The sequence below is a fragment of the Trachypithecus francoisi genome, unplaced genomic scaffold (genome assembly GCF_009764315.1).
Source record: "Trachypithecus francoisi isolate TF-2019V2 unplaced genomic scaffold, Tfra_2.0 Lachesis_group6, whole genome shotgun sequence".
Classification (NCBI taxonomy): Eukaryota; Metazoa; Chordata; class Mammalia; order Primates; family Cercopithecidae; genus Trachypithecus; species Trachypithecus francoisi.
Genome location: NW_022681471.1, coordinates 45,744,957 through 45,765,746, shown reverse-complemented (window position 1 = coordinate 45,765,746; position 20,790 = coordinate 45,744,957). Strand labels below are relative to the sequence as shown.

Sequence of the window (20,790 nt, the reverse complement as noted above, 5' to 3'; positions counted from 1 at the left end):
ATGCAAAACCTCAGCCAAATATTAACAAACCAAATTCAGCAACACATTAACAAGGTAATTGATCATGATCAAGGGGGATTTATCCTAGGGATGCAAGGATATTTATACATAAATCAATGTCCTACATCCTATCAACAGAATGAAGGACAGAAAGCATATAATTCCAATTGATGCTAAAAATCATTTGATAAAATTCAGCATCCTTTCACAATTAAAAACCCTAAAAAATCTGTGTATACAAGGAACATACCTCATGCAATAAAAGCTATATGTGACAGATCCACAGCTTAATATCATACTGAATAGGGAAAAACTGAAAGCCTTTCCTCTAATACCTGGAACAGGACAGAGATAGCCACCTTTACCAAACAGGACAGAGATACCCACTTTTACCACTATTATGCAACATAGTACTGAAGGTCCTAGCTAGAGACATCAGACAAGAGAAAGAAGGGCAACAAAATTGGAAAGGAAAAAGTCAAATTATCCTTGTTTGCAGATAATATGACCTTATAGTTGGAAAAACCTAAAGGCTCCACAAAAAAAAACTATTAGAACTGATAAATTCAGTAAAGCTGCAGGATACAAAATCAACATATATAAATCAGTAGTATTTCTATATGCCAATGGCACACAATCTGAAAAAGAAATCAGAAAGTATTCCCATTCACAATAACTACAAATAAAGTACCTAGGAAGAAACCTAACCAAAGAAGAGAGCTTTACAATGAAAACTGTAAAACAATGATGTAAGAAATTGAAGATGGCACAAAAAGATGGAAAGATATTCCATGTTCATGGATTGGAAGGTTCAATTTTATTAAAATGTTCATACTACCCAATGCAATCTACAGATTAAATGCAATCTCTATTAAAATATAATACCAATGACATCATTCACATAAATAGAAAAAAATAATTCTAGAATTTATGTGAAACCACAGAAGACCCAGAATAGCCAAAGTCATCCTGAGCAAAAAGAACAAAACTGGAGGAAACATATTACTTGACTTTAAATTATACTACACTGTTATAGTAACCAAAGAAGCATGGTACTGGCATAAATACAGACATATAGACCAAAGAAAAATAATAGAGAATTCAGAAATAAATCTGTACATTCACAGTGAACTTATTTTCAACAAAGTGCCAAGAACATACACTGGGAAAAAGATAGGCTCTCCAATTAATGCTGCTGGCAAAACTGCATATCCATATGCAGAAGAATGAAACTAGACCATTATCTCCCCGCCATATACAAAAATCAAATCGAAATGGAATGAAGACTTAAGTCTAAGACCTCAAACTATGAAACCACTAAAAGAAAACATTGGGGAAATGCCCCAGGACATTGGACTGAGCACAGATTACCTGAGCAATACCCCACCACAAGTACAGGTAACCAAAGGAAAAATGAAGAAAGGAGATCACATCAAGCTAAAAAGCTTCTACCAGCAAAGAAAACAATCAGCAAATTGAAGAGACTACCCATAGAATGGGATAAAATATTTGCAACTATTCATCTGACAAGGGATTAATAACCAGACTACGTAGGGAGCTGAAATCACTAAATAGGAAAATGTCTAATAATCCAATTAAAAATGAACAAAAGATCTGAATAGACATTTCTGAAAAGAAGACATACAAAAGGCAAACAGGTATATGAAAAGATGCTCAACATCATTGATCATCAGAGAAATGCAAATAAAAACTACAATGAGATATTATCTCACCCCAGTTAAAATGGCTTTTATTCAAAAGTCAGGCAATAATGAATGCTGGTGAGGATGTGGAGGAAAGGGAACACTTATACACTGTTGGTAGTAATGTAAATTACTACAGCCACTATATAGAACAATATGGAAGTTCCTCAGAAAACTAAAAACAGAATTACCATGTTATCCAGCAATCCCACTGCTAGGTATACACCCAAAAGAAAGAAAGTCAGGATATCAAAGAGATGTGTACACCCCCATGTTTATTGCAGCACTATTCACAATAACCATGATTTGGAAGCAACCTAAGTGTCCATCAAGAGACAAATGGATAAAGAAAATGTGGTACTTACACACAATGGAGTACTATTCAGCCATAAAGAAGAATGAGATCCTAGCATTTGTAACAACACAGCTGGAACTGGAGAATTATTATGTTAAGTGAAATAAGCCAGCACAGAAAGACAAACTGTGCATATTTTCCACTCATTTATGAGAGCTAAAATTTTAAACAGTTGGAGATTAGATATTAGAAGGATGGTTACCAGAGGCTGGGAAGGGTAGAGGTGGGTAGAAAGAAATTGGGGATTATTACTGGGCACAAAAATATAGTTAGATAGAATGAATAAGACCTAGCATTTGAAAGCACAAAAGGGTGACTGTAGTCAACAATAACTTAATGTACATTTTTAAATAACTAAAAGCATAACTGGAATGTTTGTAACAAAAAGAAAATAAAAATGCTTGAAGTAATGGATACCCCATTTACCCTGACGTGATTATTACAGATTGTATGTCTGTATCAGAATATCTCATGTAACCCAGAAATATATACACCTGATATGCACCCATAAAAACTAAAGATTTTATAAAAAGAATAAAAAACAAATTTAGGATAATATAGATTACTTTTTCAAGTGTTCATTCAAAATTGTTAAAAATAAATATTTGTGTAAAACTTTTTGTTACCTGTAAATTTTACTTTTATGGAACATCTAATTCCTAAAAATAGCAGATAAAGGCATTACTGTCATTAGGAGACTTAACTCAAATAATTAAATAGCAAAACAACAAATAATCTGATTTTAAAATGGGCAAAAGACTTACCTGAATAGACAGTTCTCAAAAGCATACAGATAGCCAACAGTTACATGAAAAAGTATTCAGTGTCACCAATCATCAGGAAAATGCAAATCAAAACTGCAATGTGATATCACTTCACCCCAGTTAGGGTGGCTATTATTAAAAAGACAGAAAACAAACAAATACTGGAAAGGATGTGGAGAAAAGGGAGCTCTTATATACTTACTGTTGGTGGGAATGTAAATTAGTACAGCCATTGTGCAAAACAGTATGGAGAGTTTTTAAAAATGTTAAAAATAGAACTACCATATAATCTGGCAATTCAATTACTGGGTATCTATCCAAAGGAACGGAAGTCACTTTATCCAAGAGATATCTTCCCTTGGATTTATTTCAGTACTGTTCAGCTTTTATTTCAGCACTATTCACAACAGCAAAGATATGGAATCAAGGTAAGTATTCATCAATGGATGAGTGGACATAAAAAAAGTCATACATATATACAATGCAATACTATTCAACCTTTAAAAAGCAGCAAATCCTGTCATTTGCAGCAATGTGGATGAACCTGGAGGAAATTAAGTCCCAAAAGCAATTGCAACAAAAGCAAAAACAAAAACAAATGTTGGCAAATGCAACCTAATTAAATTAAAAAGCTTTTGTATAGCAAAAGAAACTGTCAACAGAGTAAACAGACAACCTACAGAATGGGAGAAAATATTTGCAAACTATGCATCCAGCAAAGGTCTGATATCCGAAATCTGTAAGGAACTTCAATTAACAAGCAAAAATCCAACAACCCCATTAAAAACTGGACAAAGGCCACGAACAGACACTTTTCAAAAGAAGACATACATGCGGTCAACAAATGAAGCATATGAGAAATTGCTGAACATCACTAATCACTAGAGAAATACCAATCCAAATCACAATGCAATACCATCTCCCACAGTCAGTATGGCTATTATTAAAAAGTCAAAAAATACAGATGGCAACAAGGTTTTAGAGAAAAGGAACGTTTATACACTGCTCATGGGAATGTAAATTAGTTCAGCCATTGTGGAAAGCAGTTTGCTGATTTCTCAAAAAACTCAAAGCAGAATTGCCATTTGACACAGCAATCCCATTATTGGGTATATACCCAAAGGAATATAAATCATTCTACCATAAAGACACATGCATGTGTATGTTCATCACAGCACTGTTTACAATAGCAAAGTCATGGAATCCGCCTAAATGCCCATCAATGGTAGACTGAATAAAGAAAATGTGGTGCAAATACATCATGGAATATTATACAGCCATAAAAAGAATAAGATCATGTTATGATCTCATGAGTACTCAGACACAGCCACATGTGGGACTATTGTCATTCACTTTTCTTAACTGTTCATTCTGATCCTTCTGGCTAAATACCCATATTTGCTCTGACACTCCCTGTCCTTTGCTTATCTATGTATTACTTAAGTCCCAGCTCAAATGATGCTTCTATACAGGTTCCCTAAGCTCCAAGTGAGAGAATAAATGTTTCCTCTTTGGTCCCCTGTCACTTGGCTTCTAACCTCTATCTAATATTTCATTTTACTTTGCATCTCAATCGACATGCCTCTCTAAATTAAGAACATTTTATTTTGGGCAGAGGCTGTCTTTTTTTTTAAGACCCTTAATTTAAAAATTTATAATTGACACACAATTGTATATATTTATGCGGTGTATTGTGATTGTCAATGTAAGTATACTATATAGTATAATGATCGAGGCCGGGCGCGGTGGCTCAAGCCTGTAATCCCAGCACTTTGGGAGGCCGAGACGGGCGGATCACGAGGTCAGGAGATCGAGACCATCCTGGCTAATACGGTGAAACCCTGTCTCTACTTAAAAATACAAAAAACTAGCCGGGCGACGAGGCGGGCGCCTGTAGTCCCAGCTACTTGGGAGGCTGAGGCAGGAGAATGGCGTAAACCCGGGAGGCGGAGCTTGCAGTGAGCTGAGATCCGGCCACTGCACTCCAGCCTGGGTGGCAGAGCAAGACTCTGTCTCAAAAAAAAAAAAAAAAAAAAAAAAATGATCGAATGGGGGCATTACCATACCCATCACATTGAACATTTTTCATTTATTTGTGGTGACATCATTCAAAATCTTATCTTCTAGTTATCTTAAAACACACACTACATTGCTGTTTGCTGTAGTCACCCTACTGCATAAACAAACACCACACTTATTCTTCCTGCCTAACTGTAAGTTTGTACACATTGACCAACCTCTCTGCATCCTTCCCTACCCCGTACTCTCCCCAGCCTCTGGTAAACACTATTCCATTCTCTACTTTTCAATTTTTTTTTTTTTTTTTTTTTGAGACGGAGTTTTGCTCTTGTTGCCCAGGCTGGAGTGCAGTGGCACCATCTCAGCTCATCCCAACACCTCCCGGGTTCAAGTGATTCTCCTGCCTCAGTCTCCCAAGTAGCTGGGATTACAGGCATGCACTGCCACACCTGGCTAATTTTGTACTTTTAGTAGAGACAGGGTTTCTCCATGTTGGTCAGGCTGGTCTTGAACTCCTGACCTCGGGTGATCTGCCCCACCTCAGCCTCCCAAAGTGCTGGAATTACAGGTGTGAGCCACTGAGCCCAGCCTTGAAATTTTTTAAACTTTTATTTTAGGCTCAAGGGCACATGTGTTGGTTTGTTATATAGGCAAATTGTGTGTCACAGGGGTTTGTGTACAGATTATGTTCTTTGCAGCAACATGGATGGAGCTGGAGGCCATTATCCTAGGTGAACAAACACAGGAATAGAAAACCATTTCATTATGTAGCCTGTAGTCATTCAGGAGCAGTTTGTTTAGTTCCCATGTAGTTGAACAGTTTTGAGTGAGTTTCTCAATCCTGAGTTTTAGTTTGATTGCACTGTGGTCAGAGAGACAGTTTGTTATAATTTCTGTTCTTGTACATTTGCTGAGGAGTGCTTTACTTCCAATTATGTGGTCAATTTTGGAATAAGTGTGACGTGGTGCTGAGAAGAACGTATATTCTGTTGATTTGGGTGGAGAGTTCTGTAGATGTCTATGAGGTCCACTTGGTGCAGAGCTGAGTGCAAGTCCTGGATATCCTTGTTAACTTTCTGTCTCCTTGATTTGTCTAACGTTGACAGTGGGATGTTAAAAAGTCTCCCATTATTATTGTGTGGGAGTCAGTCTCTCTTTGTAGGTCTCTAAGGACTTGCTTTATGAATCTGGGTGCTCCTGTATTGAGTGCATATATATTTAGGATAGTTAGCTTTTCTTGTTGAATTAATCCCTTACCATTATGTAATGACCTTCTTTGTTTCTTTTGATCTTTGTTGGTTTAAAGTCTGTTTTATCAGAGACTAGGATTGCACCCTCTGCTTTCTTTTGCTTTCCATTTGCTTGGTAGATCTTCCTCCATCCCTTTATTTTGAGCCTATATGTGTCTCTGCACTTGAGATGGATCTCCTGAATACAGCACACTGATGGGTCTTGACTCTTTATCCAATTTGCCAGTCTATGTCTTTTAATTGGAGCATTTAGTCCATTTACATTTAAGGTTAATATTGTTATGTGTGAATTTGATCCTGTCGTTATTATGTTAGCTGGTTATTTTGCTCGTTAGTTGATGTAGTTTCTTCCTAGCATTGATGGTCTTTACAATTTGACATGTTTTCACAGTGGCTGGTATTGGTTGTTCCTTTCCATGTTTAGTGCTTCCTTCTGGAGTTCTCGTAAGGCAGGCCTGGTGGTGACAGAATCTCTTAGCATTTGTTTGTCTGTAAATTATTTTATTTCTCCTTCACTTATGAAGCTTAGTTTGGCTGGATATGAAATTCTGGGTTGAAAATTCTTTTCTTTAAGAATATTGAATATTGGCCCCCACTCTCTTCTGGCTTATAGAGTTTCTGCCGAGAGATCTGCTGTTACTCTGATGGACTTCCCTTTGTGGGTAACCCGACCTTTCTCTGTGGCTGCCCTTAATACTTTTTCCTTCATTTCAACTTTGGTGAATCTGACAATTATGTGTCTTGGAGTTGCTCTTCTTAAGGAGTATCTTTGTGGCATTTTCTGTATTTCATGAATTTGAATGTTGGCCTGCCTTGCTAGGTTGGGGAAGTTCTCCTGGATAATATTCTGAAGAGTATTTTATAACTTGGTTCCATTCTCCTCATCACTTTCAGGTACACCAATCAGACGTAGATTTGGTCTTTTCACATAGTCCCATATTTCTTGGAGGCTTTGTTCATTTATTTTTACTCTTTTTTCTCTAAACTTCTCTTCTCGCTTCATTTCATTCATTTGATCTTCAATCACTGATACCCTTTCTTCCACTTGATTGAATCGGCTACTGAAGCTTGTGCATGCATCACGTAGTTCTCTTGCCTTGGTTTTCAGCTCCATCAGGTCATTTAAGGACTTCTCTACACTGTTTATTCTAGTTAGCCATTTGTCTAATCTTTTTTCAAGGTTTTTACCTTCTTTGCAATGGGTTTGAATATCCTCCTTTACCTTGGAGAAGTTTATTATTACCTATCATCTGAAGCCTTCTTCTCTCAAATCGTCAAAGTCATTTTCCGTCCAGCTTTGTTCCGTTGCTGGCAAGTAGCTGCGTTCCTTTGGAGGAGAAGAGGCACTCCAATTTTTAGAATTTTAAGCTTTTCTGCTCTGGTTTCTCCCCATTTTTGTGGTTTTATCTACCTTTGGTCTTTGATGATGGTGACATATAGACAGGGTTTTGGTGTAGATGTCCTTTCTGTTTGTTAGTTTTCCTTCTGCCAGTCAGGACCCTCAGCTGCAGGTCTGTTGGAGTTTGCTGGAGGTCCACTCCGAACCCTGTTTGCCTGGGTTTCACCAGCGGAGGCTACAGAACAGAAAATATTGCAGAACAGCAGATGTGGCTGCCTGATCCTTCCTCTGGAAGCTTCATCTCAGAGGGGCACCTGGCTGTATGTGGTGTCAGTCAGCCCCTACTGGGAGGTGTCTCCCATTTAGGCTACTCGGGAGTCAGAGACCCACTTGAGGAGGCAGTCTGTCCATTCTCAGATCTCAAACTCCGTGCTGGGAGAACCACTACTCTCTTCAAAGCTGTCAGACAGGGACGTTTAAGTCTGCAGAAATTTCTGCTGCCTTTTGTTCAGCTATGCCCTGCCCCCAGAGGTGGAGTCTACAGAGGCAGGCAGGCCTCCTTGAGCTGCGGTGGGCTCCACCCAGTTCGAGCTTCCTAGCCTCTTTGTTTACCTACTCAAGCCTCAGCAATGGCGGACACCCCTCCCCCAGCCTTGCTGTTGCCTTGCAATTCGATCTCAGACTGCTGTGCTAGCTGTGAGTGAGGCTGTGTGGGCGTGGGACCCTCTGAGCCAGGCGCAGGATATAATCTCCTGGTGTGCCATTTGCTAAGGCCGTTGGAAAAGTGCAGTATTAGGGTGGGACTGTCCCGATTTTCCAGGCACTGTCTGTCAGGACTTCCCTTTGCTAGGAAAGGGAATTCCCCGACCCCTTGCACTCCCTGGGTGAGGCGATGCCCCGCCCTGCTCTGTGGGCTGCACCCACTGTCTGACAAGCCCCAGTGAAATGCACCCGGTATGTCAGTTGGAAATGCAAAAATCACCCATCTTCTGTGTCACTCACGCTGGGAGCTGCAGACTGGAGCTGTTCCTATTTGGCCATCTTGGATCCTCCTCTAAAAGTCCTTTTAGAGTTGTATGTGTGTATTTGTATTTATTCCAGATTGGAGTTTGATCATTAACTCAGATTAGCTCCTTAACTTAATATCAGTGGGAGGTTTCTCTGGTTGGTTATACCTTAACATTAAATAAGTGCTATTCCTTTGCTTAAGATTATTGGTCTCAGGTCATATAGACTAGAAGGAATACAAACCTTGATAAGCCTTGGAATGGCATGAGCAATCTGACATTCTTACAACATTGGGAAAGATAACTTTTGTACTTTATTTTTTTCCACAAAACTTATATAATTGTTGGTGCAGAGGTAAGTATTATAGATAATTAGACCTCTAGTAATAAGATTAGTCTTATTTTAGCTTGTCTTTAATTGGTAGTGAATAGAAATGTGCATTTCTATATGTTATCTTCATTGCTAACCTGATCAGGTCCATGTAAAACCTTAGAACACCTTGAGCAAGTTTTATATTGCTTTTGAGGATATAGAAAAATGGTGCATCATGGACGTACGTATAGTTTGTACATTTGGATTTGTAAACATTGTTTGGCTCAAATTACTATCCCAATATGTAAATCTTATACATGCTAGTAGTGAGCTCATGAGATAATTTATCATCTTATAATTGGGAAATATTCTGTATTCCCCAAATATTAGATTCCCTATAATATAAGCCCTATTTTTACAATTCGGGAGACTATTTGTCTTTAAGCAAACCTTCGTATAAGATGCAAATTGGGTCTCAAAGGCAATACTGTTGAACTATAGATAGTTAATCTGAGGAGGGGGAAGTGTTGTATATAATAGCTTCCTTACTAAGTTATGAGTACCCTAAGATCAGTAGCCAAATCTCATGGATGTTTATATACTCTACAAATTTTATATAGATAGTAGGTGCTCAAAAATGTTAATTGAATGAAAGAGTATCCATCCTTTGTCTCATTGAGACCCATTTAAAATCATTTGGCAATTGGGTTATTATACTAAGAATGTTTCACCAAACTAAAACTGAATTTGTTTTCCTTTACAGGTGCAGGAGACATTGTTGCAATCATGATTGGCAATCTGAAAGGCACAAAAATTCTACAATCTATTCAAAGAGGCATACAAGTGACAATGGTCATAGAAGTAGGGAAAAAACACGGCCCTTGGGTGAATCACTATTCAATTTTTTTCGTTTCTGTGTCCTTTTTTATTATTACGGCAGCTACTGTGGGCTATTTTATCTTTTATTCTGCTCGAAGGCTACGGAATGCAAGAGCTCAAAGCAGGAAGCAGGTTTGTAATGGTCCTTTCTTCCAATATTAAAAAAAAATTTACTATTCTAATTGTTGTTTCAGGGTCCTACATTTTAATACATTTTACTTGCTAGACAATGATCTCTCCATATGTTTTACAAAATCTGGTAGTTTTTAAAGTATGTCAGCTCTTCTCAAATGTTTTATTTTCTATATTTGTCAAAGAACTTAATCCTACCTGATTAAATCTTCTAACACCTCATTAAAGAGCACATCCAGCATTTAATTATATATGGGTGTAAACACACATGTTCTTTTAAGTAAACATTTTTTTCTAAAATACATAAACATTTCATACTCAATATAGAAAACTTAGAAATTAGAAAGTGCACAGGAAAAAAGTCACCTAAAACCTGATATAACAACATAACTATAGTCATCGCCCAAAGGTAACCACTATTATTTTATGTGTATGTCTGTATTTGCATGTGGGGTGGGGCTGAGAAGAGGGACTAGGCTGAGAAGGCAGGTTAGAAGATCTAATTGTGCATGATATGCTGTTAGCCTTCAAATGGAGTCAAATATTAATAGTTTCTACCATGTTATAACAGTGTATAAAAAGGTACAAGGTATAGAAACAACAGCAAAAATACCAAAGCATTATTGAACAGTGAAGTACCTATGGTTGTATGGCATTGATCCTGCCACCATTAAATTGTCCCCCTCAGCCCCCTGATATCCTCACATTTCTCCTTACCCAGCTTAAATTCCATGGTCACTCCCTGCATACATCTTCAGTTCCCTTGGCCCTTGTTTCTCTTTGTTATAGTTGCTGGAAAAACAAATCCAACCCTGGTTAAATCTACTTCCCACCTACTCTATGTCTGTACCTTGCACAGCTGAAGTATCAGAAAGGCATTTACAGCTGTACTGACTGATCTCACTTTAAGTTTGTGACCATAAAATCAGAGTGGGCCCTTAATGCTACCCAGGAATCACACTATGTTTCCTTGGCCATTTACTTTCCTACTGTTCACTAACCATATGTGTTCCTTTCCCTTTCTCCAACACCTCCTCCAACTTTACTCTCAATTTGTATTTTATTTTACTGAGAAAATTGAAGCAATCAATAATACTTCCACATCTTCTCATCTATCTTCATCTGACTCTATCCTATTCCCCTGCTTTGTCTTCTGTTTTTATGGATGAACTGTTCCTTTGCAAAGGCTAACTCTTTCACTCAGGTACAAGATTATTTTTGTCTTTTGTATACTCAAGGACATCACTCCAGAAATTGTCCTCTCTCACTCTCCTACTTTAACAATTTCTCCCCTCCTCTGGATCTTTTCCACCAACATGCAAACATAGTGTTATTGCTCCCATTTTCAAAAGATTTTCTCTTGACCCTAGGCCAAAAACCTTGAAGTTGTTCTTTATTCCTTTTATTCTCTCACCTCCCATGTAAACTCTATCAGCAAATCATGTTATTTCTACCTTCATTATATATCCAGAATTTGATTATTTCTTATTACCTCCATTGCTTCCACCCCAGTCAAGGCCACCATGATTTCTTACCTCCTCCTCCCTTCAGGTGTTCTCAGTATAACAGCGGAATGGTGTGCCACTTCTTTAGAAAGCTCAGTAGGGATTTAATGCTTTCAGATGAAAATACATTTTTATATGTACTGAGAAGTTTCTCTAAAGGCAGTTGATTTCTGGCCACTTCATGTCCTCTTCCTCCAATAAGTGAAAAGAAATTCAATTTATTTAGGGGGTGGAAGGAGCAGTGAGGATTTTTATATAGCAAGAAAGTTAATTTAATTTAGGAATAGATGAGAAATTGAAATTTTATTATAAAAACTTCATAAAGATTAGATACCAGCATATGGTAATAAGTGATGTTTATCTCAGTGTTTAAAGTTAATCGACTTCTATCCTCCTTGGAGAAGCAGCTTATCACATTGGTGGCAGGTTCAGCCTGATACTAGCTGAGGTCAAAAAGATGTTTAAAATTCCCGTACCAGGCCACTCAGTAGTATCACACTGTGTTAATATTTGACATTTGTATATTGTGCTCTTTTTTTATCTGCGAGGCTGGAAGGAAATTGGTGTCCAGTCTGACTAACTATTCAAAGGTTATAGTTACAAGGACAAGAGTGTTTGGTTTGAATATGTTCATGGTGGGGCATGGGTTTCTGTATTCTCGGTGCTATAATAAATTTATTGACACAGCATTAAACCTCATCAAAAAATAATAAGGTTTATAAAGAACTTTGTCTGGTGTTACAGAGCTTCATTGGACATTTAGCTCTGGTCTACTCATTTAATTTTCATAGTTTATAATACATCTTATGAAAATTAACCTCTGTAGAAATGGTCAAGAATAGTATTAAAACTTCTCATCTGTTGGAGAAGGCTTTTGAAGGGGCTTTTAAAAATTACTTACTGGACTATATCTGTTTATCCTTTGGGGACTAAAAGATTAAATATATGGCTGATAATCCTTTTTGCTTGTAAATATTTGAGAGTGCTAGAATGTCATTTATATATTAATTCTCATGACTTAGTATTAATTTTTAAAAGGTGGAACTTAATGCATATGCTGATTATAACTATCAGTAAACATTTAACTATATATCTGGTAGAAATGGCGATGAAGCTGTGTTAGGGAAATTTGGCTTCATTAGAATGTTAGGCAAGTTTAATATATTCAAGAATTTCATAACCTTCTGAAGGTTATGATACATGATATATAATGTCAGGAAACTGATAACTGTAACCATAAATTCTGATGACTGAATGCTCAGATGAGTCCCCAGATGGAATAGCCTCATATGTTGTAGTGTGATGTGTAAGAACACATATCATCCCTGTTTTGTAGATACATCGCTTTTAAACAGAACAAAAAAGTATCAATGGATTATAAATGAAAATAACATATTAGGCCTTATAAGTTAGTTTCGTGTCCCTGCCGGGAACAACCCTAACTTGAGACAAGAAAGATTATGGGAAACCTTATGGCATATACAAATTAAACTACATTTAGGAGTAACCACTATACACTTGACTCTAGCACAGAGGACCAAACATTTTCGGATACAGTAAATGTATCCTAACTGTATTCAAGCAGTTAATACTCAATAGCAACAATGCATGTGTTGGATTAAACATTGACCAGTGAAATAAAAGAGGGCTGTAGGTGAAATAGGAGCTGGCATAGATATAATGTGAAAAGCTGAATTTACTTTTAATGAAGAGTGACTTTCAAAGGAAAATGATTTACTAACTAAAATAGATTTGAAGGAAATCATCTTCCAAGAGGAGGGAAAAGAATGGGAATCCACTTGGAAATGTCATAAAGCTTTGATAAACTGATCACACAGATCCAACACATAATGCTAGAGAATGCTAGCAATCAATATTGGGAAAGAGAATATACTCTAACACGACAGAATCTATTAACTATTTTATTTAAAAGTGATCCCCAAGTAGACATGGGGGTAATGGCCTTCCATTTTTAGCTGCAGAAACTCAGGCAGAGAATCACTGAGACACATGCAGATCCCCAAATTTATGGATTTTTTTTTTTTTTGTAAACTTGCAACTTGGACTGCTGATCTCTGTCTGGTCTTGACCAAAGGATGGGCCAAAATAAGGCCAGTAGGAATAGAACTAATACTGAAAGATACCCATGTACTCCCATGGGAGGGAAATGGCCTTGCTGTACAAAGTTAACAAGAACCTATAACTTTATAATAATATAAGTTGAGACAAATGATTGACTTTGTCCCCAGCTAACATGGAACCTAGAAATGACAGAATGATTGCCACTGGTGACAGCATTTGTTCCTCATCATATCTGGCATATGGGCAAAGGCTAATTCTTCTAGGAAGGTTTAATAAATATTTCTGTGACATTTCCGGATTTTTTTGTAACCAAACCACACTGTATCATAACCATACTCTGATATGGTGTAATACTGGTATTGTTTGTTAGTAAAATTCAACTATCTTATATAAATAAATCATATGGTAATCAAATGTATTTGAGAAATTGAACTAAAAACTCCTCACAGTGTGATACCAAGGGAGAGTGACTGGCATGAAGAAGAATTAGAATGATTTAGTTCATTACTATATTAAATAGCTCTGTGCAAGTTTATCACAAAGTTCAAGTGGCCATAAATCAAGGGAATAAATGGATAATTAAATTGGTATAATAATGTAAAGATGTTTGTGATGGTCTTATACACAGGATGAATTGTTCCTTTGAACCTGTTTCCACTCCTTGTTGGCTTCTGCAAGTATTAGGTAGACTTATGTTGTTCTTATGGTACCTTATATATAAATACTGTGCTAACTGAACAGTATATACAGTTGATCCTTAAACAACTTGGGTTACAACCACGTGAATCCACTTATACGTGGATATTCTTCCACTTCTGCCACACCTGAGGCAGCAAGACCAATATATCCTTTTTGTCCTCCGCAGCCTAGTAAATGTGAAGAAAGAAGGATGGAGGCCTTCCTGATAATCCACGCCCCCTTAATTAAGAGAAAATATATTTTCTCTCATACCTGTCGTACCAGCACTTTGGGAGGCCGAGGCAGGTGGATCGCTTGAGCCCAGGAGTTCAAGACCAACCTGTGCAACATGGCAAAACCCTGTCCCTACAAATAATAGAAAAATTAGCCAGGCATGGTGGCATGTGACTGTAGTCCCAGCTACTTGGAAGGCTGAGGTGGAAGAATCACTTGAGCCCAGGAGGCAGAGGTTGCAGTGAGCCGAGATAATGCCACTGTACTCCAGCCTGGGTGACAGTGAGACCCCGTCTTTAAATATATATTCTTTTCTTCCTTATGATTTTCTTAATAACATTTTCTTTTCTCTAATTTACTTTATTGTACAAACACAGTATATAATTTATATAACATACAACATATGTGTTATTAACTGTTTATGTTATCAGTAAGGCTTCCAGTCAACAGTAGACTATTAGTAGTTAAGTTTTGGGGGAGTCAAAAGCTATGTGTGGAGTCTTGGCTGTGTGAGGGTCAGTGCCCATAACTGCCATGTTGTTCAAGGGTCAACTGTATACTATATATAGTACACTGTATATAAATACTATGCTAACTGTATAGTTACTGTATAGTAACTATACTGACTACTGTACTAACTGAAGTGATAATATATAAATACTGTATAAACAGTTACTGCATTGAAAGTTTTATTATAAAAAGTCTTTGACCAACTGGATGGATTGTGAGGAAAAAGGTAACACAACAGATGTAGTTGCTTACTCCTGGCATGTCCTCAAGGGAACCATGATTGGCCCCTGGCCAACCCTGGGAATGTGGCTCTCAAAGTGGTCTTTATGTTAGTGATTGATAATTTTGTTATATACACCTGGAACAATGGACCATGTTATACCAGCCTGTCAGAGTTGGTTTTCACAACAATCAAGATTGATGATATCCTAGTTTCATTGTTGGGGTCCTGAGTTTCAGGCAACATGGCCAGTTGCTAGCAGGATGCACCTAGTAAGCAGTCCCTTCATCTGAGTCTTGGACCCCAACACTTAAATTGGTTCTCTGGGCAGAGATATGCCACACATTTCTGTAGTTTGCTGCCAGAGAGAAAGAGCACTCCTGTGTGTTCTCAGAAGAGGAAGGACTAGGCTACATTAATATCTTAAAATCTGTGCTTCAACTTAAAGCACTACTAAAAATTATCTAAACTATTTCTGGTTACATTAAGTTTTTTTCTACTCCACTAGTACACGAAATTACCTGGAGGATTCATTAAGTACCTGCACACTGTACCACTATTAACATACATACTTTTGCAGTTCGTGTGTTCAAATGTATGTATCTATTTCTGCCTACATTTGAGAGTAGTTCAGGGTCTTTTACAGAAACCATGAGAATTTTGACTCTTGTGTAAGAAGAGTAGATTAAATCCTTGTCTAAATAGGACTTAGATTTACAGTCTTTCTTCTTACTTCTCACTGAACAAAAGAAAGCTCTTATAATGGGTCTCAGGATTTTTATATATTCACTTACTCTAATTTTACATTTATATCACTAATTCTTTTTCCAGCTTTATTGAAGTATAATTGATAAATAAAATTTGTATATATTGAAGGTGTACAACATTATGATTTGATATACATATAAATTGTAAAATGATTAACATAAATTAATTAACATATCTATCCCTACACATAGTTACGTGTGTGTGTGTTTGTGTGTGTGTGGTGAGGATACTTAAGATCTACTTTCTTAGCAAATTTCAAGTAAACCATGCTGTATAACAGATCCTCAGGATTTATTCATCTAAAAATTTTGAACTCATAGATGCAGAGAACAGAGAAGTGGTTGCAAGGGAGGTTGGGGAAATGGGGAGATGTTGGTCAAAGGATACAAACTTGAAGTTAGACCACAAATTCTAAAGGGTGTTAATCACATTTTTTTGAAAAACTGCTATAATCTGAGCTATAACCTATCTACTGAGTCAAATTCCCCCTTTCTTCATGGTTCTTCCTTACAGTGTATTTTCTTACACTGCTCACAGTTATGTTCTTCATGGAGTGGTCTGTAGTTCCATAGATTCATTGGAAGCTATTTTATAGCCTGCACCTCCTCTTACCTGTAGGAATACTTTCACTCAAATATTATGGGTAAGTTTTATTGAATAAAATAGATTTCTTTCAGTTCTCATATACCTAAACAGCCACATGGCTCAGACTTTTATTTTGTCCTAGGAATATATCTGAGGAAAAGAATCCTCTTACTATAATTCTTGATTTTAAATATCTTGTGTTAAAACTCTTAACCACATTTTTAGGAAAATATTTGTTTGTAAAATATGGTGACTTCAGAAAAATCTAGTTTGCTTATATCTCTCTCTTGCTTTTTGCACACGCTGTCCCCCATCAAGTAATTAGGTTTGACTACATACTTAATACTATTCATGTGGGTTTCAGTTAAGTTAAAAGCTGAATGCCCTGGGACCAAAAATCAGGCTGACAAATCACTAGACTGAAACATATATTTTACCTAATTGGATACAAATACACCAATGAACTAGGTGGAATATCTTTGCATTCACCATAATTTCAAAATTGAACATTGTAATAAAGAATGATCATTAGTTTGACATTTTATCTTCAACCCCAATACATTCCCATTCAGAACCAAAAAAAAAAAAAAAAAAAAAAAAAAAAAAACACCATAGTCGAGATTCTTCACTAACTAGAGCGAATTCTGCTTTTGATTAGTCAGAATAGTCACATTAAGCTTCTGTTAAGAAAATTGGCCAACAACCAGCTTTTTTGAATCAGTCTTCAGTTCTACTGCCAAATATTCTTAGACCAGGTATCTCTTAGGATTACAGAGGAGGAGGGGAAAGGCAAAAGGCGTTTGACATAATGTACTTGCTTTTTAAAATTCCCCAAATCACAGTAAATAGCTAGTTTGGGAAGAATTTTAAGATTGGATAATTGCTGGCTTTGAAGGGGTTTTTAAAATTTCCTTTGTTTGTCTTCTTCACAAGGAATGTGAAGCCTTTTAAAGGCTTCTTTGCCATTACACAATGGAGGCAGTGTACAATAGTGGAGAGATCATGGGCTTTAAAGCCAGATAGAACCTGGGCTTGAATTGAATCACAGCTCTGAAACTAACCAGCTGTCTGGACTTTAGTCAAGCTTCTGAACCTTACTTTTCTTGTCTGTAAAACTTGGATGTTGAAATAACTATTTCACAATGTTGTTAATGATTAAACAAGATGACACATGTAAAAAGCTTACAACCTGACACATGGCAAAGGCTCAGTTAATGTCTAAACCTTTCTTTCCCCAAATTTAATGGAGTAGAGACTTTTAATAATTGAAATGAGAAGTGTCTTGCATGAGAAAATCAAGAAAGTCTGTTTATATTTTCTAAATTCAGAAAATAGTTTTTGAGCAAACTCTAGCCACTGGGGAATTTTTTTCTAAGTGACTAAGGCCCAGTCCTCCTGCTACTCAAGAAAGAAAGGCACATTAATAATACAATTACTGAACAAGATAAGAGGTGGAAATGATGTGTTATTAGAATTTATAGACTAAGGAAATTCTGATATGGTAGCAAGGCATTGGAAAAGTATCCCATGTAATTTGTATAATAATGTAGACACATTCTTGAAATTCTGTTTTTTAAGGAGTAAGGTACAAATTACAGTTCGCATGGGGCATATTGTCTTTAAATGTTGAGGTATATTTGGGCACTCAAAAGTTGACATAATGTTGTTCAAACATATGTATTGAATATAATCTACTGGGTCCTAATGGTGTTCCTATATTCTTTTTTTTTTTAGAGGGAAGCATGCATCTTGGATCTTTTGCTATCAGTGTCACAGTGAAATATCTTGAGTACTATCTTGAATGTCGTGAGGCAGTTTTTTTGCAAGTGACTTTCCTTTAAGCTCTAAAAATAGTTTGTGCTTTTTACTAAAATCACTTGTCTTGCATCCATATTTAAAGAAAATAACTTTTCTTTATATAAGCCCAGTAAGAGCTGTTGAAAATATTCAAATTTTCTTTTAAACACATTTTTATTCTAAGGCTGCTTTGTTAAACATTAGTTTATGCTATGCTGTAAATCTTTAAAGATTCTTTAAAATCAAATCTCTTGTCTAGTGTCTTCTGGTATTTTGGATTTTGCCCTATTCTTTTATTTTTTGTATTCTCACCCACCATCATTTTCTAGCATTGGCCTTAATGCAAGCTCTACTGTTCTCCTGGGCATAGACTCACACATTATATACAAAGTTTCCCTTTGATCCTACACTTCAAATTAATTTGCATTATAGTCTTGGCTATAATTAAGAAAGTTATATATTTGGCATTAATGCCTGATAAATTGATAAGCACTAGCACTGGAGATTCAGACATTTATATTATATTGAATGGAATATTTTGCAATGAGAAATCGGACGGTATAGATTGAATCAAGTAAATACCCTAAAGAGGTATCACTTCCTTATGAGAGCTTTCCCCAACTGTGTATACAGCTTGTTGCCTAAACCTAAATTAGAATTGCTTTAAGGACAAAGAGCAAAATGATTCTGAAAGACATCATCAACTACATTACATTTTTTCCCATTTCTTCTTGCTGGCTCTATTTTTTTCTCATTTGCATTTTTCTCCTCTCGATGTCCAACTGACTCATGATCTATGTGAAAAGAAAGTAGTGAAGTGTAGGTGTGTGGGCCAGGGCCAGGACCCTGTAGGCATACAGGTGGAAGGATTGCCACAGTTTGACAGACCCTGGAATCCGGAAGCTAGAAAAACATCAAAAGACAACTGAGTTATGGATGGTTATATTGTAATGGACTCTTGCAATATGAAGAGCAGAGTTCCAGTACCAGCTTTATTATTTAGATGCTGCATTCCCTTTTGAATAAGTTCTTTTAGTTTTTCAACCCTCCACTTGAGCATCTCTAAAATGAGGATATTACCTTCTTCTGGGGGTTGTTGTGAGGATTAAATGAGGTAATGGATATAAAAAAATTTTAAACTGTATAACAACTGTGTATTGTAAGGAAATGGTAGGAGTAGTTTCCTACTCCATGCTACAGTCAAAACAAATAGCTACTTTGATATAACTCTGGACTTCAGTGGGGCTGACACTAGCTCTGATATTTCGAGCAAGACATTCTTCCTCTTTGAGCATCAGTTTTCTTCTCTGTCTGATTAGATGTCGGCTCGGTAATCTAAAGATCCTAGGTGTACCTTTGTTCACTGTCACTCTATTATTATCTTACAAGTAACAAAATAGAAGGGAAGATATTTGTGCTGAAATTAAGTCCCATCATAGAATTTTTTTAGTTCACAATTATGTCCCAAAATGGGAGTGAACGTGTGTTGATTATCACCTCTTTTCCTTCTTAGGATCTAGGCCTTCCTATTCACTGTTTCTGATAGGCTTATTTGCTGGTCAGGTAATAATCTGAGAGGTTTCTGCTTTTCCTGTGACAGCAAAGAAATACTTTGGCTAATATTCTCCTTGGCGTTAAGTTAATATCTTTCACAAAATGATATCTTACATAGGAGACAGATTTGAGCATCAAGGAGATTCCTCACATACTGATACTTATGGATTCCTACCTTCCAAAATATATTTGCTACAAATACTTGTAGCATTTGTAGCTACAAATATTTGTAGCATTTGTAGCAAATATATATTGGCAAGTACCTGTTATGCTTATTGATGAATGGTAGTTTACATTTTATGTAATAAACATTTTCTTGAGTGTCTGCTATATGCCAGACATTATACTAAATACTTATATTATCTCTAATTTTCGTGTAACATAAATGTCAGCTGGAGATGGGGGTACATATAGGAAGGAAGCTGCTTACATTCTCACAATGATCTCTGGTTCTGGGGGCCTACTTTTTGCCGAATTTCTAAGTATGTTCATTTTACAGTTCAAAATAGAAAGATCACTTATCTTGCCATCCTGCACATGCTACTATTATGTTCCACATGTGTATTAGTCAGGTTTGTGTTGCTGTAAAGGAATACCTGAGGCTGGGTAATTTATTTTAAAAAAGAGGTTGATTTGCCTCATGGTTCTGCAGGCTATATAAGAAGCTTGGTGCCAACCTCTGCTTCTGGTGAAAGCTTCAGGAAGCTACCTATCATGGAAGAAAGGAAAGGTGGGAGCACGCGTGTCACAGGGTGAGAGAGAGGGAGCAGATGCCAGGCTCTTTTAAACAACCAGCGTGAACTGAGAACTCACTCATTACCATAAGGACGGCATTAAGCCCTTTATGAGGGATCCTCCTCCATGACCCAAATACCTCCCACCATGCCCCACCTCCAACATTGGGGGTCACACTTCAATGAGATTTGGAGGGGACAAATATTCACCATATCAACACAGCATCTACCAAGTGTTATACTTAGCCTCTACTTCAATTCATATGTATATTATATTCACTTGAGGCATTCATGTATGTAGTAGACTTTAGTGAAGGGGAATGCAAGTATTTGCAGCATCACCAATAACTTCAAATTGATGC

At 36.8% G+C, this 20,790-nt stretch overlaps 1 protein-coding gene across 2 annotated transcripts in view; it reads left to right on the top strand.

Annotated features, from left to right (window-relative positions):
• Positions 1 to 20,790, top strand: part of RNF128 (ring finger protein 128) — a 95,067-nt gene that overhangs the window by 62,401 nt on the left and 11,876 nt on the right. For both annotated transcript variants that reach the window (XM_033201497.1, XM_033201496.1), the window contains exon 2: positions 9,514 to 9,761. In XM_033201497.1, coding sequence (XP_033057388.1) covers positions 9,514 to 9,761 — 248 coding nt within the window. The remainder of the gene's footprint in view (positions 1 to 9,513; positions 9,762 to 20,790) is intronic.